The sequence below is a fragment of the Limulus polyphemus genome, unplaced genomic scaffold (assembly GCF_000517525.1).
Source record: "Limulus polyphemus unplaced genomic scaffold, Limulus_polyphemus-2.1.2 Scaffold5971, whole genome shotgun sequence".
Lineage (NCBI taxonomy): Eukaryota > Metazoa > Arthropoda > Merostomata > Xiphosura > Limulidae > Limulus > Limulus polyphemus.
This window is the reverse complement of record NW_013671581.1, coordinates 4,696-20,199: the sequence shown is the minus strand read 5'-3', so window position 1 is coordinate 20,199 and position 15,504 is coordinate 4,696. Positions and strand designations below refer to the sequence as shown.

The window sequence follows — 15,504 nt, the reverse complement described above, 5'->3', positions numbered from 1 at the left end:
ATCATTCTTGGAACTTAGAAATTTTCTGCTAACTTCTTGATTAAGGACAGCAACAGGGTTATCAACCTAGAAGATTAAGTTTAATAGTACTTGTACAATAACTTTTCATGCAATGAACATATTAAAATAATGTTATTTAACAGAAAGATTTCTTATACACGTACAGTTGTAATTAAAAACAGATTGTTGTATTGGAATTTAGACACAAGTTTCATGCACATACACGTAGAGTTGTAATTAGAAACAGATTGTTGTACTGGAATTTAGACACGAGTTTCATGCACATACACGTACAGTTGTAATTAAAAACAGATTGTTGTATTGGAATTTAGACACAAGTTTCATGCACATACACGTAGAGTTGTAATTAGAAACAGATTGTTGTACTGGAATTTAGACACGAGTTTCATGCACATACACGTAGAGTTGTAACTAAAAACAGATTGTTGTATTGGAATTTAGACACGAGTTTCATGCACATACACGTACAGTTGTAATTAAAAACAGATTGTTGTATTGGAATTTAGACACGAGTTTCATGCACATACACGTACAGTTGTAATTAAAAACAGATTGTTGTATTGGAATTTAGACATGAGTTTCATGCACATACACGTACAGTTGTAACTAAAAACAGATTGTTGTACTGGAATTTAGACATTTCATGCACATACACGTAGAGTTGTAATTAAAAACAGATTGTTGTACTGGAATTGAGACACGAGTTTCATGCACGTTTGCTAATGAATAACTGTTATAATTAGTTTCTTTTTTTTATATAAAGATGTACTTTATATATTTCAGCTATGAATTATACTCAACCTTTCTACAAGTACGAAATTACTCACACATATTGAATATATATTTGCTGTCCAAAAGAATTTTTGTTTGTCGGTTATTAAGCTACACAATGGGATATCTGAATTGCACATATCACAGATATTAAAAACTGGGTTTTAGTATTATAAGATTTCAGACTTACTGCTGAGCCACTGGGGGCACCATAATTAATATATTCTCATTCAATTTCTAACGTACAAAGAAACTTCAGTTAAATGTAATTATTAGTATAGCAGAATTTTCCCATACATACATAATTAGTTAGAAATAAAATTAATAAATATTAGCATTTATCTAATGGTAATTTATTTAATAATTTGTGATTGTTATGTATATACATTTAAAGTTGGTTTTTCATGAATACATGCACGATTTATAATCCTTTACTGAGCTTGTGATACTGATTTTGTTTTCAGGAATCTAAAGTCACACATATATATATAAAGATTTGAGAATTTACAAAATTGCACGGAAAATTAGAAATCACACTAAAGCAACAAGATGAAAAAGTTCATAACATAACGAAGAGTGTGTCATTAACTTTCAAGAGACACAAACACAAAACCAATTTTTACACAAACCTGTATGTTGAACTGATCTAGGATGTGGACCAATTCCTCCCTCTTGGATGAGACAAGATTACCTAAAAGATATTTAACATCTAAACGTAGAGATTTGTTAAAGATGATACTACAAATAGAGTTCTCAATACAAACTATTTTTTAATTACAAGATGGTGCTATTAAGACTATTAAAATGTTATTTTGTTTTTTTCTAACCCTAAAATTTGGATTTGATCATACAGAAATTAGCAGCTGTTTTGGTAATCATAATTTATGTAAAATGATAACAATTATTAGAAGTATTCTCATTGTTGTTCTACCAATCTATCACAAACAATAAAACTTTATAAATGTCTTTTTTCTCTAAATAAATAAAGAATAAATATGAAAAACAAGAAATAAGGTACTTACCCAATCTTTTTTTTTCTTGCTATCGATTGTCGAGAACAATTAAGCCTAATTTTTTTATAGTAATGATAGTAATGCACTTAATAATATTTATTCAATCAAATAATGAACTAAAGAATATATATATTAATAACATGCAAAAAGTTGACAAATTCCTTTACCTCTCAAAATTTTTCTGGCTTTCTAACTATGCAACAAGAGCCATTATAAATTCATCCAAGCTTGCTGTTAACTTTTCCACGGGAATGAGCCTTGTAATATGAGTGAAATTGACAATATTCTGTTCAGAACACATAATAGAATTTGCCATTTAATAGATGAAAACCTTGTCTTTCTATTGGTTATAGGTAATATATATAATGAAGAGTAGGAGAGAACTATCAACAAATTCTGAAAGAGGGGATGTGACATGTGGGTGTGGCAGGAGGGTTCCGATTTTCTATTCGATAGCTCTGTAACCAAACAAAATTGAAGACTATAAAAATTATGGTTTGTCTGAACAATGATGATTTTATAGTTATATTTTATAATTTATGTTGAATTTCATACTTTTTGGAGGGGTGATGGATAAAATAGAGAAGAGAAGATACCTAGAGATAATGTGTCACGTGTATCACACTAGGGGCAATTCAGGATTTTTTTTAATATTGCCTTATAGAATTAAGAACTTAAAACTTGTATACTATTAAAATATGGATTATTAGCTAAGAATTTATACTATTCTAATTGGTATAACGTAAACAAAAAGTAGTTTAATAAAATTTTGAATGTAAGGCACTAAAACCTTGTGTCATGCAAAGTAAAGGATACCTGGGGTGGTAGAGTTAAGTGACTTAAATGTGAGAGGATACAACAAGAAGAAATTATATGCTACACATAAAAACAGATTGATCCTACGTTCTGTAATATTTTATGTAGTGTTTTATTTTTAATTTTATTTTTTGGGGGGGAGGAATAAATGGAAGATCTCGAATGCTATTTGGTCACAAGTCATTATCTTCTCTCAACTTATTTTTATTATAAAGGCCAAACACTTGAGTATCTTACAGTAATCTATAATTGTGCAACAAAAACTTTAACACTGAAAAGTCGTGTTCTTAGTGATATTGAGAATGCATCCACCTTAGGTCACTAAAAAAGGCCTGATCAAAAAAATTACATATTTTCAAACACAAACCTAATTCCCCTTTCATTTTGTATGTACTAGTTCCATCAGAAGTGATCCTTCTTTCAATAGTAATGGTTGAGCCGTATTCTTCAGGTTTGTGTGCATCCACTCCTCTGTTTCTCAATTTTACAATAATTTCTGCTGACCTACAGTACAGAAAGGTCATAGGAGTTCAACATCCAGTTCTAAGCCACTAAAGTTTTTTTTTTTAATTTTATTACAAAAATAAAAAACAATTTGGAATGAAGCTTTTGAAAATATGACATTTAACATCTAAGCCCACATTGCATATATATTTTCCTGTACAATAGTTTAGGACTAAAATAGTAATTTAAATATAAATTATTGTACCTAAACACATCATTGTGTTAAACAAAGGGTAGTTCAAAAATGTCTAAAAAACTCCAAAACTTTCAATAATCAATTAGTTGAATATAATTAAATAATGAGCCTGACGATTAATTAATTAGCAAGTTCCACTAATCCTCCTGGCTCAATTGAATTTGCTTCCAAAAACATAAGAATGAAACTGATTTAAAAATGCATTCAACCATTATAATTAAGAAAGTGAGTAAATTTAATTAGCTATACTCATTAGTGGATTGATTTTTAATCTTAATCTACACAGATAATCTAATCTCTGATCAGAGGTTAATACCTAAAGAGCCAAGAACATAACTGTCTTAGTAATGAGCTTACATACACACACGTGATATTATCTTGAATTACTTTTAATTGTATCAAAACCTTACTGACTAATTATCCTATGCAACTGAAGGAATATCCAATGGTTAATAAAACCTAACTTGAGTAAGATAAGAATTTGTGTGTTTCTTGCAAGAAAACAGAATATGACTGTTTAAAATATTTTTTACTGATGGGTGAGTGTTGTTAGTTCAATTAGCAAACAGCATCTAATATTCATTGAGTCATTTAAACATTTTTAGTGAATTTAGTTGTTTTTAAAATGGTTTCACGAGTGGATTATAAAAGACTGAAAATACAGCTAGCAATGAAGGTACCCAACTAATAGCCAAGAGCAGAAGGGAACCAAGAGAAATACATATAACCATCAAAAACTTGAAATTATCCAAAGATTTTCTACAAAGATGATTTCATTGCTACAAAAATAAAAATCAACAGAGAAAATAATCTTTATAAAATTTTGTTTTTAAAATAATCTTTGTTTACGATTCAATTATTGTAAGAACATCACAACATAACGTACGTACAATTCTTTCAAGTCAACCAATAAAAAAATGCCTTACAGTTTTCCAGTCTTGATAAAGCCTTTTATGTTTGATCCTCGATTAGTTGCATGAGCTTTGCCACCTAGACCGATCACGAGGGCTGTTAAGATTGCACTCTTTCCACCTGAGGTAATTATAAATATTACTTTCCTTCGTGTACAAGTCTTGTTCAAACGTAATGGTATAACAAGCAAGCAAAATGTGTATTACTTTGAATTTAAAGTACATTTGCTAAATACACGTACATCGATGTGCCTTCTACTACAAGAACTGAATATGAAGAGAAAAAAATTAAACCTGTTGCCCATTTTAAGAAATGTAAAAGAATGTTTAACTTTTTACCTCAAAATTCCCAAACTGCTATACATCCAAATAAGAATTATAAATATCACCAAATTGTATAAAATAAAAATAAATTATCATTATCGCTAACTTGTATAACACAAAAATAAATTATCATTATTGCTAAGTTGTATAACACAAAAATAAATTATCATTATCGCTAAGTTGTATAACACAAAAATAAATTATCGTTATCGCTAAGTTGTATAACACAAAAATAAATTATCATTATCGCTAAGTTGTATAACACAAAATTATTAAAATCACTCACTTCCGTTGTGGCCTATGATGATATTTACGTTGGGTCCAAAACGAAAGTCAAGACATCCGTGACACATGAAGTTCTTGAGAGAAATTGACTCAATGATTCCAACCTCTGCTTCTTCCTGTTAAAAACATCACATCAAGTAATAGTTAACTGTTAAAAACATCACATCAAGTAATGGTTAACTGTTAAAAACATTACATCAAGTAATAGTTAACTGTTAAAAACATCACATCAAGTAATAGTTAACTGTTAAAAACATCACATCAAGTAATGGTTAACTGTTAAAAACATTACATCAAATAATAGTTAATTGTTACCTCTCCTCCAGCTAGATGTACTGTAACCTGTTAAAAACATCCAAATCAAGTAATAGTTAATTGTTACCTCTCCTCCAGCTAAATGTACTGTAACCTGTTAAAACATTAAATCAAGTAATAGTTAACTGTTACCTCTCCTGTAACTAAATGTACTGTAACATGTTAAAAACAGACAACATTAAGTAATAGTTAACTGTTACCTCTCTTCTAATTAAATGTACTGTAACATGTTGAAAGTATTGATATTAAGCAGTGACTTGCTAACACTCCTCCACAGTCAGTCTGTTGTAATCGGTACACAAGTTTTAATTACTTTATACGTTAGAACTATATATATATATGTATGTGTGTTAAAGGTATCTTTGTCTATGGTAGCATGAAACGATTTTGAGGTTCGTCCGTAGTCACTGCCGTGAGAAACAACATTGTTTTTTAATTACCTGTAGGATTACATGATGATTCTTTCTTTAATGTATAACTGCTAACATATAAAGCCATCAAGATAGCACATTGTGCACATTTTCTCCAATACTGGACTTTATAATTATCTTATAAAGCTTCTTTTTTCACAATCTTTTATAAACTATTCCAGGACTTTCACCTTCCTGAAATGTGTCTTTGTTGCAGAAGAAGTAAGTTGTGTTGTTGTATCACAATAAGGAACTGAAAAGGGCCGCTCGTTAGGAGAAGGATAATTTATTTCCTCGAAAAACAAGTCAGGCACAACAAAAAAGACATACTAAATAGTAATACGACTGCTGGCTTTATAAACTAACAGAAAAACAGTCCCTTTGGCCGACCTGTAGTACTTGACAGGAGCCTACATGTTATTATATATGTCTGACTATAAAAAGCATTATTCTCTATCATCGTAAACATAATTACAAGTGTAATAAATATAAAAATGATTATTTTGTGCAACTCATCTCTGCAACTTTAAAAATAAATTCTCCTACGATCCATAAATGGTCGTATTCTCATTAGGACGTTAATGCTTTCATGTTGTTCCAATACATTAGATGATATAAAGAAACAGCACAATCTTGTTTTTATATCTTCAGCACTTACCAAAGCATGTTTACAAAAATATCTTTCCATCACACAAAATTACCAAATGGGAAAAAAAAAAAAATAAATTGTCAAACTGAAACATACTTCAGTCTTAGAAAGTTGAGGATTTCTTGTCAGTGGGACAGTGACGGTTTCTGAAGGTGAAACCTGCCTGCTTCGTTTATTTCCTGGGACATCTGGTGAGGAACTTTGACGTTTTCTTGAGCCAGCCATATTTACAAGCTGCTTGAAAAAACCAAAATCTTATTTTATTAACAACTACTGGGTACAAACTCATTATTAAAATTTGAAGCATTTAACAGCTATTTAAAGGAAAAGATTGTTGCTCTGGAAACTACAGGCCAGTCTGTCTTACTTTTATAACAGAAAAATTATAGAACCTTGTAAAAAAATCAAATCATTTAGTAAAATATGATATTATAAATGAGAGCTAATACAGATTTACTAAACAGAAATCTTGTCTGTCAAATTATATGAAAACGTCACTTGTTACCTTGAAGATGGAAAGTGTGTGGATTTGGTGTATTTAGTTTCAAAATGCTTTTAATAAGGTACCACATGGATGTTTAGCTAAGCAAGTATGATATTGACGAAAGTTGTGGACTACCTAACAGGATTATTGTGTGATTGGCTGTTATTAAAGGAGTCCAGTCAAACTGGACCTCTGTTATTCCAGCTAAGATAATTATATATTTAAAACAGGGTTATTGGCTTATGGAATGAATCTCTGTTGGCAGTAGTTGAGGCTGGCACTTTACAAGTTTAAGAGGAGAATTGACAAATTCTTGAAAAATAAAAGATGGAACTCAAATGTTCCATTGTTGTCCATATGTTATGTTAAAAGCAAATTCAGTATAAGCCAAACTTTTACTGGACTCTGTGTAATACATAAAGTAGAATAAACTGAAGCCTAGTTTTTCTGCTACATCACAGTTAATCTGACTGACACCACAATGGTGTTAGTTCTGTAAGCTTTGTGCTACATCACAGTTAACCTGACTGACACCACAATGGTGTTAGTTCTGTAAGCTTTGTGCTACATCACAGTTAACCTGACTGATACTACAAACACAGCAATGGTGTTAGTTCTGTTGTCTTTGTGCTACATCACAGTTAACCTGACTGATACTACAAACACAGCAATGGTGTTAGTTCTGTTGTCTTTGTGCTACATCACAGTTAACCTGACTGATACTACAAACACAGCAATGGTGTTAGTTCTGTGGGCTTTGTGTTACATCACAGTTAACCTGACTGATACTACAAACACAGCAATGGTGTTAGTTCTGTGGGCTTTGTGTTACATCACAGTTAACCTGACTGATGCTATGAACACAGCAATGGTGTTAGTTCTGTGGGCTTTGTGTTACATCACAGTTAACCTGACTGATACTACAAACACAGCAATGGTGTTAGTTCTGTGGGCTTTGTGTTACATCACAGTTAACCTGACTGATACCACAAACACAGCAATGGTGTTAGTTCTGTGGGCTTTGTGTTACATCACAGTTAACCTGACTGACACTACGAACACAGCAATGGTGTTAGTTCTGTTGTCTTTGTGCTACATCACAGTTAACCTGACTGATGCTATGGAACACAGCAATGGTGTTAGTTCTGTGGGCTTTGTGTTACATCACAGTTAACCTGACTGATACTACAAACACAGCAATGGTGTTAGTTCTGTAAGCTTTGTGCTACATCACAGTTAACCTGACTGATACTATGAACACAGCAATGGTGTTAGTTCTGTGGGCTTTGTGTTACATCAGTGTTGACCTGACCCAATGCCACAAACAGAGAAATAATTATATCATGCCTTGTTCTTTTACACCATCAATTGATATCTGCATCCACGTTTTGAAGACTGACACACAACAATTTGAACAACATATAAATCTGTACCTGTATATGAGATTAATGTATGAAAGTGAGTGGTACCTGATCTGACCCAACAACCAGTAGTGTCACTGATCTACATGGTGCAGTTATCTTAAGTTCAGAGTATCCAAATGTTACACTTTGATGCTCAGCATTGGTATGTATAAGTTAAAAAAAATAAAAAATAAAAGAGTTAAGTAACTATAAAAGTGAATGTATTAACTACTTGATTTTATCGTCTTGCGTTTTAACTTCGGCACTTGTTTTTATGGCCATTATCAACAGGTAATACTGAATCTTTCACGTTTCTTTTCTAAACTTTATCTGATGTTACTTTTGCATTATTCAGCACACCCGAGATTTTTTTTGATTTCTCGTCAAGTGCCTATTTGGTTCAAAAAAAGTATCCAATTACCCTATTATTTGTTAAACTTATTTAAAAAATACAGAATTTTCATAAAACAATTAAAAGAGCATTTTCTTTTAAAAAAAAAATGTTTTCTGCGCCATTAATTGTATATTATCTGTTCACTTTTCTGCAATGTAGATTGTATTTCATATTCTTAAACCATGTAAAATTCATCTTATGCATACATTTTCCTTCACCTATAAATGTTATGGTCTGAACAACATAACTAATGTGTGTCTGCCCATGAGTGCTATACACACATATATATATCAGTAATGAATCTTCAAAATATAAACTTAACAAAATCATATGTAAGTGGACAAAAGATATCAGCGCCACCTGAATTGTTTCATGTGACTTTATCTCCCACATTAATATCCTTTCAGTTAATTAGTCTTAAGAGCAGGTATTAACTTATTCTTTTCTTTATATTCATTGTAAGTTGATTTATTTTTTGCAAGAAAAATGAGTTTGGAAACACCAGCTTCAATGTGATTAAAAGATACTTCAGTTTGCGTGTATTTGTAAACGTTTTTCTTAAATTTATAGTGCTACTTAATTTATTTTCTGTTAATGTTGTTATATGATGCCTTCTTAATACTTAGGTGTCTTTCTTTTCACCTGCTTTAACTCTTAGTACTGAAAGGAGGAGGTTGGGTTGCTTTTCATTTTGTATGATTGGGTAATATAACCTTTATTGTATTTAGTTTTATTTGTTTTTAATATTTTATATTATATTTCTTTGCTGTTATTCATTCTAAGATTTATACTAAATTATTTACATTTACTTGTGGTTTTGTTCTTTCTTTGATTTTATTATTGGGAACTATTTTCCCATAATTAACTGCAGACAAAGAATATGTAGTTAGGTTCAGGGCATTATGGGTACAAGTATCTGAATCTGGCTAACTACTGATTAAAGTTTTGTTCATATGTTATTGCACAGCAGATTTTCATCTGCATTGGTGTATAATTGAAAGAGATGGGCTGTCTTAAGTTGTGTTTATTTAAATGTTAGTATGTAATTATACACCACTCATGACATTATTACTTTTTTTTTGCCATTCATTTTTATTTTTGTATGCTTTATCTTTGGATTAAATTTATAAACATGTTTATAAATATATATGTATATATACTTGTGTGAATTTATGATTTATATATATATATATAATATTTTTATTTAAGTCAGGTGGCCCAGAAATTGTTTGAGCTAAGGCTTACTTTGTGGTAATCTGACGTTATTTTTTGGAATGAAAAGACGTGCCCTTGTCAACACAGATAAATACAAAACTTTAGTCTAGAAATGCATTAATTATTAGTATTAATGAGTGTTATTAACAGTATTAACTATTATGTTGCTACAAGTACAATGCCAATGATTGCAAATATGATAAAAATTAAGCTTCACTGAATCGTAGATTAAAAGCTTCAAAAACAGTCTAATTCATCCACTAATTCTACTGTATTACGACAAATACGTTATATTGTAATAACTTAATTACAGTGCAGCATTACATTTTCACTCAGTGCCACACTACGTCACTAGTACTACTAGTAGTAATACTATTACTATCGATAACAATACTTTACCAGTTGGTGTTGTTGCTTTTAACTTATCAGGCAAAAACACACACATAAGTAAGCCAACGATTTCAATTTTGTTTGAATCGATAGTACTTTTTTTTTTACAAATTACACGCTTAATAACAATCCTAATTTTGTTTTGAAACCGAAAATCATTTACCCGCCAGCCACAAAGAAACATAGTAATGACCTCTGGTACTGATTAAGAGTACTAAATAGTCAATATTAATACATTTTTTATTGTTAGTAACTTTACAAGGCTTTCGTATTTTGTAACTGCTCACGACGAGCAATTTTTCTATTATTACATTTAAAATTTAAACATATTAAATATATAAAGTCCAATCAAGTAACGGTGTTCTTAATATCAGTCTTTTTACTGTTGAACATTCATTGTCAAAAACGCTTGCTGGAAGAATAATTCAAATGGAAACACCGACATAACGTCGAAACATGTAGAGTCGTCAACTTTTTGAAGGCCATAGATAGACCTAAATAAAATGTTTTTAATTGTATACCAGTTTAACGTTGAATATTATTTATGATTTTAACTTTATACACAAGTGCCAAAATACTATAACCGACATAAAGGTCATCTCACGGCCAAATTCAACAGTAGCAAGATTGATCTTAAGAACACCGTCACCTTTTTGGACTTTATACACTAAGTATGTTTAATTTCTAAATGAAATAATGGAAAAATTACTTGCCATGAGCGTTTACAGAGTACTAAATATTATAAAAGTTAAATAAATAATTAATTTTGGAGAGTGTTTGTACGTGTAATAAAGGAAACTGTATTAAAAGCTTAACAGAGAAAGGAATCCAGGGCTTTCGCTAGGCGAACTTGTCATCCTCAGGGGCGAAAAAAGAAAATTATTTCTGATCAGCCTCCTGATGGCTCAGCGGTAAATCTAAGGACTTATAAAGCTAAAAATACCCGAGGTGGGCAAAACGCAATTAGGCCATAGTTTAATTTTGCTCTTAACAACGAACGAACTAATAGATCAAATGCTGTATGATTCCAAGTTACCATCTACTTAAACACCCCTTTTCTGGCGTATTTTATAAGGTACGTATGCATTAGTGGTGTTTTATTTATTGCATAAATTTCGAAAACAGTGCTTCATTTGATAGGTGTTCTAGCAGTTAATGACGTGTTTGGTAAGTTTATTAATTATATACATGATATAACAGATTAAATATGAAAAAGAAAAAGGAAACCCGCCTGTAACTTTTATTTTTATCCTTAAAATAAAAGTGACATTGATTACGGTCTAAAGAAATAAACATAATAATAAAGTAGTAATATAAAATAACAAATGATATTAAACATGATATTTCTTATATTTATCCGTGCATTTCTGATTGGACTATATTGCTGCTATCGGTCCCGGGAATCTGTACGGGGCCTATGACGAAATCAAATTGCAGATTTATTGTACGGTAAAGCCTGAAGAAAAAAAAATCATCTGTTACACACAGTTAAGAAAATAAGAAGTAATATTTGAACCAATATTTGCATGCCATAATTTCAAAATTAGTGCTCAACTTTAAACTGAAGATTTTTGAACTCGTGTCATCTTATATTTATATTTGCGCTTTCATGATTACGTTAAACGATCGATGACAGTAAACGTGAAACGAAGTGGAATGTTAAACTAAAGTTAAAGCGGTAGTTCAATTATTTGAGTCGACTATTTTTCACAGTAGTAAGACAGGTACAGTATTACTACTAGTAGTAGTACCAGTAATTTATTGTGGTGTGATGCATTTTTGTATATAATTTACATTTCAATATTATTATCTGCTTTGAATTTGCCTTTACTGTTACCGAGTGTTTAAATAAACAACTAGTTAATCACCTTGTTGTTCTACAGTTTTTATCCTGAGCTAAACTATTTCTTTGATGGCCAAGTAACAAAATAAGCAAATGAAGTTTCAACTTACAATTACTATAAATTATAACCAGAAGTTCACGTGAACTTGGTTTGTAAATAAATAATTATTTTAGTAAATTATGTACATCATTGTGTGATAATAACATAAACCAACGTTTATACGTGGATTTATCAGCATGGCTGCTGATGTGAAGCTTCTTGTAGTAGCTAACCATTCAGATCTGTTTCAATGAGATGGTCATTTGGGCTATCTACTGAAACTGTGAGGTGTGGAATTTAAATTGGCCAGTTATTGAAATTACCAGATCTAATAACATTATTGAGAGAGTAGGTTGTTAAAACTTGTTAGTGTACATAGTTAAAGTCTTGGTTGTGTGGTTCTACTAGATTAACTACTGAAACTAAGTGCTGTAGTTTATTTTTCAACGCATATCAACTCAGGTTTGTGATGCACATACTACTAACATTTGTTCTCAGAAAATGTTTAGTTAACCATGAAAACAGATCCATACATTTATTTTCAATATATATGATAATCATTAAATGCTTTCACAATACAAATCTTTTAATCAGTTTTGTACCACTCAGGATTGAGTTGTTTGTGTGTAACTTTAGGCATGGTTACTTAGGTGGTAAAAACATCAATGTTGGAGCACTAGTGTCACAGAGGGTCCCAGGTTGAAGTCCTGTTTGTGTCAGATTTCTTAGCCTCATGATACTTTATATTATTATTTCACTATTTGTTGTTCTACTACTTTATAACTTTAGGAGGTGAGTAGATGGCAGATGAAACAATATGTATACATGCTAGGTTCAGTGGCTGGCTTGCCATGTTGTGTTTCCAGGCGTCTTGAGAAGCCTTGTAGTGTAGTGTGTTAACTCAAGGGTGGGTCATGTTTCATTGAGATAAGTCATGTGATGGTCAGGATGAAGAGTTAACTGCTTGGGACTTGAACCCTTTCACATTCTACAGACTTCTGCTACTTCTTTATAAAACAATAGGAGATTGAGTGGAGGAACTCCAAGTAATAGATACTTGACAATACTGCCCAGTTGGTAGATGGTGAATTTGAATTCCTTTCATTCAGCTAATGAATTATTAAAAATATATTATGGTATATCAGAATTAAGGTATCTGCCCTGACTAGGTCTCAAACCACTGACACACAGCTCCCACTAGTGCTCAGAGCTCTTACCACTTAAGCTATGATCTTCATAGTGCTGTATATATATATAGATGAGTTGTGTCTACGCTTACTTGTATGAAAGAAAGTTTTATATTAATGCTTTCACTGCTGACACACTTTGTTGACTTGAACTACCACCAAAAGAATCGGTTTTTGGAGGTGTCATGTTTATCTTCTCTTGTCAAACTAAAGGTTCATTCTTTTCCTGTGTTCTCATCTTCGTGATCTTCAATCAGTTCCACACTATCTTCTTCAGCATAATAAACATTCTCATAACTCTCATCCTCAACAGAAAACTTGTCATCATTGCCAGAATAATTTCAATATCTTCAGAATAATGATCACGTGAACTTGAGATGGCCAAACTGTATCTGTTGATAAAATTCAGTAAATTTTTCTATCATAGGTGAATGTTGTGAAAATTAGTTAATTTTCTTAGTAGTCGTTATTTGCTCTATATATGTGGTAATGCATTCTTTTGATGGTTAACGTATATAATTTGAATAAAACAATTGATATACTTGGCATGCTCCTAAAACATATTGGTAAAACATGAGACGAATACAAAACCCTATATTCCAAGAACTTTCAAAAAAGTGGATGATTCTTCATCAAGGGTAAACAGTTTGTCAGCTATGGGGGTTTTGTGTTTCTATTTAGTTGATTTTTTTGAACCTATGTGTTTTTCAAAACGTCATAGTTTAAACTTGTGTTTTTACAACAGGGAATTGTCATCCATTCCAGTATAATCATGAATACCCTGTCAGTCAAACAATGAGGATGTACTTGTTACATCGTCGCAGCATTTTGTAGAATTAGTACTTAAATAAAGGAATTGAAAGCACATGTTTCATCTTAAGTAACATTATATATATATATTAAAATCAAATTGATATTTTCGAATATTTTATGAACTTAAGTTTCCATGTGAAGTTAGTAAAAATTTATTTTCTTGGAAACTTTAAGTTAAGATATTTTTGACATATTTTTATCACTATGTATGTGTCAAGATGAATTATAATTTTGTTGTAAATTTTTCCAGGATTTTTACTCCCCACTATGACAGCAAAGCGGTTTCCATGGAGATGGGTGTTAGTGATTCTGATATTTCTTGTTGCTGCTGGACTTTACTATGACATTCATGTGCACGGTTCTTTCCAGAGTAAGTAGAAATGAACTTTGTGTTGTAATTTTAAGAAAATTGCTGATTAATGTTTATTCTATTAACTTGTAGTAGCTATTTTGTCTAATAAGTTGTAATAGTAACATTTATGTTTATAGACATTACCAGTGAAAACCATTTTTCTTCGGTAAAGTAATCCATAACTCAAAATTTTATTTCAGTAATTACTTCTAGTTAACTAAAGAAGAATCTTAATTTTAAAGTAGAAGTAATTAATTGTTACTTACAATGATTGTAATAGGCAGTTAAAATATCCTAAACCAAGATTGTTTTATTTTTACTTATAAATGAAATATACCTACGTAGGGCTAGCTCATGTTAGTCGTTACAAAAATTGGCCTTCACCAGACAAGATTATCCAAGGGATTAATAGGATAAAGGCCTCTGAATTCTTTGTAATGTGTTCTGAAGACAATAGGATGAGAGGCCACAAGTTTAAGGTTAGGAAAAGACAAGCAAGGCTCTAGTTAAGAACGAAGACAATAGGATAAGAGGCCACAAGTTTAAGGTTAGGAAAAGACAAGGAAGGCTCTAGTTAAGAACGAAGACAATAGGATAAGAGGCCACAAGTTTAAGGTTAGGAAAAGGCAAGCAAGGCTCTAGTTAAGAACATTTTATTTTTCAACAGGGTGATTGGCTTATTGAATAATTTGTCGTTGGCAGTAGTGGAGGCTGGCACTTTACAAGAGTTTAAGAAAAAACTTGACGATTTCCTGAAAAAAAAAAGTGGGTTTAAATCTACTTTTCTCAAGAGTGGGAACAATCTGGAAGGACCAAGTTGTCCCTTTTTGTGTAGGAACAGTCTGGGAGGACTACATGGTCCATTTTTGTGCTGTATATTTTTTTACTGACAGGATGTAAAGACAAAGTGGTCCCTTGTTGGCCTGTATATTATTTTATAATGGTATGGAAGGATCAAGTGGTCCCTTGTTGTCCTGTATATTATTTTATGATGGTATGGAAGGACCAAGTGGTCCCTTGTTGGCCTGTATATTATTCTATGATGGTATGGAAGGACCAAGTGGTCCCTTGTTGGCCTGTATATTATGTTATGACAGTATGGAAGGATCAAGTGGTCCCTTGTTGGCCTGTATATTATGTTGTGACAGTATGGAAGGATCAAGTGGTC

The 15,504-nt window shown here is 31.4% G+C and overlaps 2 protein-coding genes across 4 annotated transcripts in view; one reads left to right on the top strand and one right to left on the bottom strand.

The window, feature by feature from the left end:
- LOC106473207 (structural maintenance of chromosomes protein 6-like) overlaps positions 1-10,278 on the bottom strand; it is a 42,042-nt gene extending 31,764 nt beyond the window's left edge. The window contains exons 1-7 of the mRNA XM_022401693.1: positions 10,111-10,278; positions 6,312-6,449; positions 4,843-4,957; positions 4,248-4,353; positions 2,989-3,125; positions 1,422-1,483; positions 1-66 (exon numbers count right to left, since the gene is read on the bottom strand). Coding sequence (XP_022257401.1) covers positions 1-66; positions 1,422-1,483; positions 2,989-3,125; positions 4,248-4,353; positions 4,843-4,957; positions 6,312-6,440 — 615 coding nt within the window. The 5' untranslated portion in view covers positions 6,441-6,449; positions 10,111-10,278. The remainder of the gene's footprint in view (positions 67-1,421; positions 1,484-2,988; positions 3,126-4,247; positions 4,354-4,842; positions 4,958-6,311; positions 6,450-10,110) is intronic.
- A 788-nt stretch (positions 10,279-11,066) lies between these two features.
- The window catches only part of LOC106473208 (transmembrane protein 214-A-like), an 8,347-nt gene continuing 3,909 nt past the window's right edge, over positions 11,067-15,504 (top strand). Inside the window, exons 1-2 of one of the 3 annotated variants that reach the window (XM_022401691.1) lie at positions 11,067-11,176; positions 14,235-14,354. In XM_022401691.1, coding sequence (XP_022257399.1) covers positions 14,252-14,354 — 103 coding nt within the window. In that variant the 5' untranslated portion in view covers positions 11,067-11,176; positions 14,235-14,251. Of the gene's footprint in view, positions 11,177-11,519; positions 11,826-14,234; positions 14,355-15,504 lie in introns of those variants that run through there. The other 2 variants (XM_013933890.2, XM_013933891.1) reach the window with 2 other exon arrangements.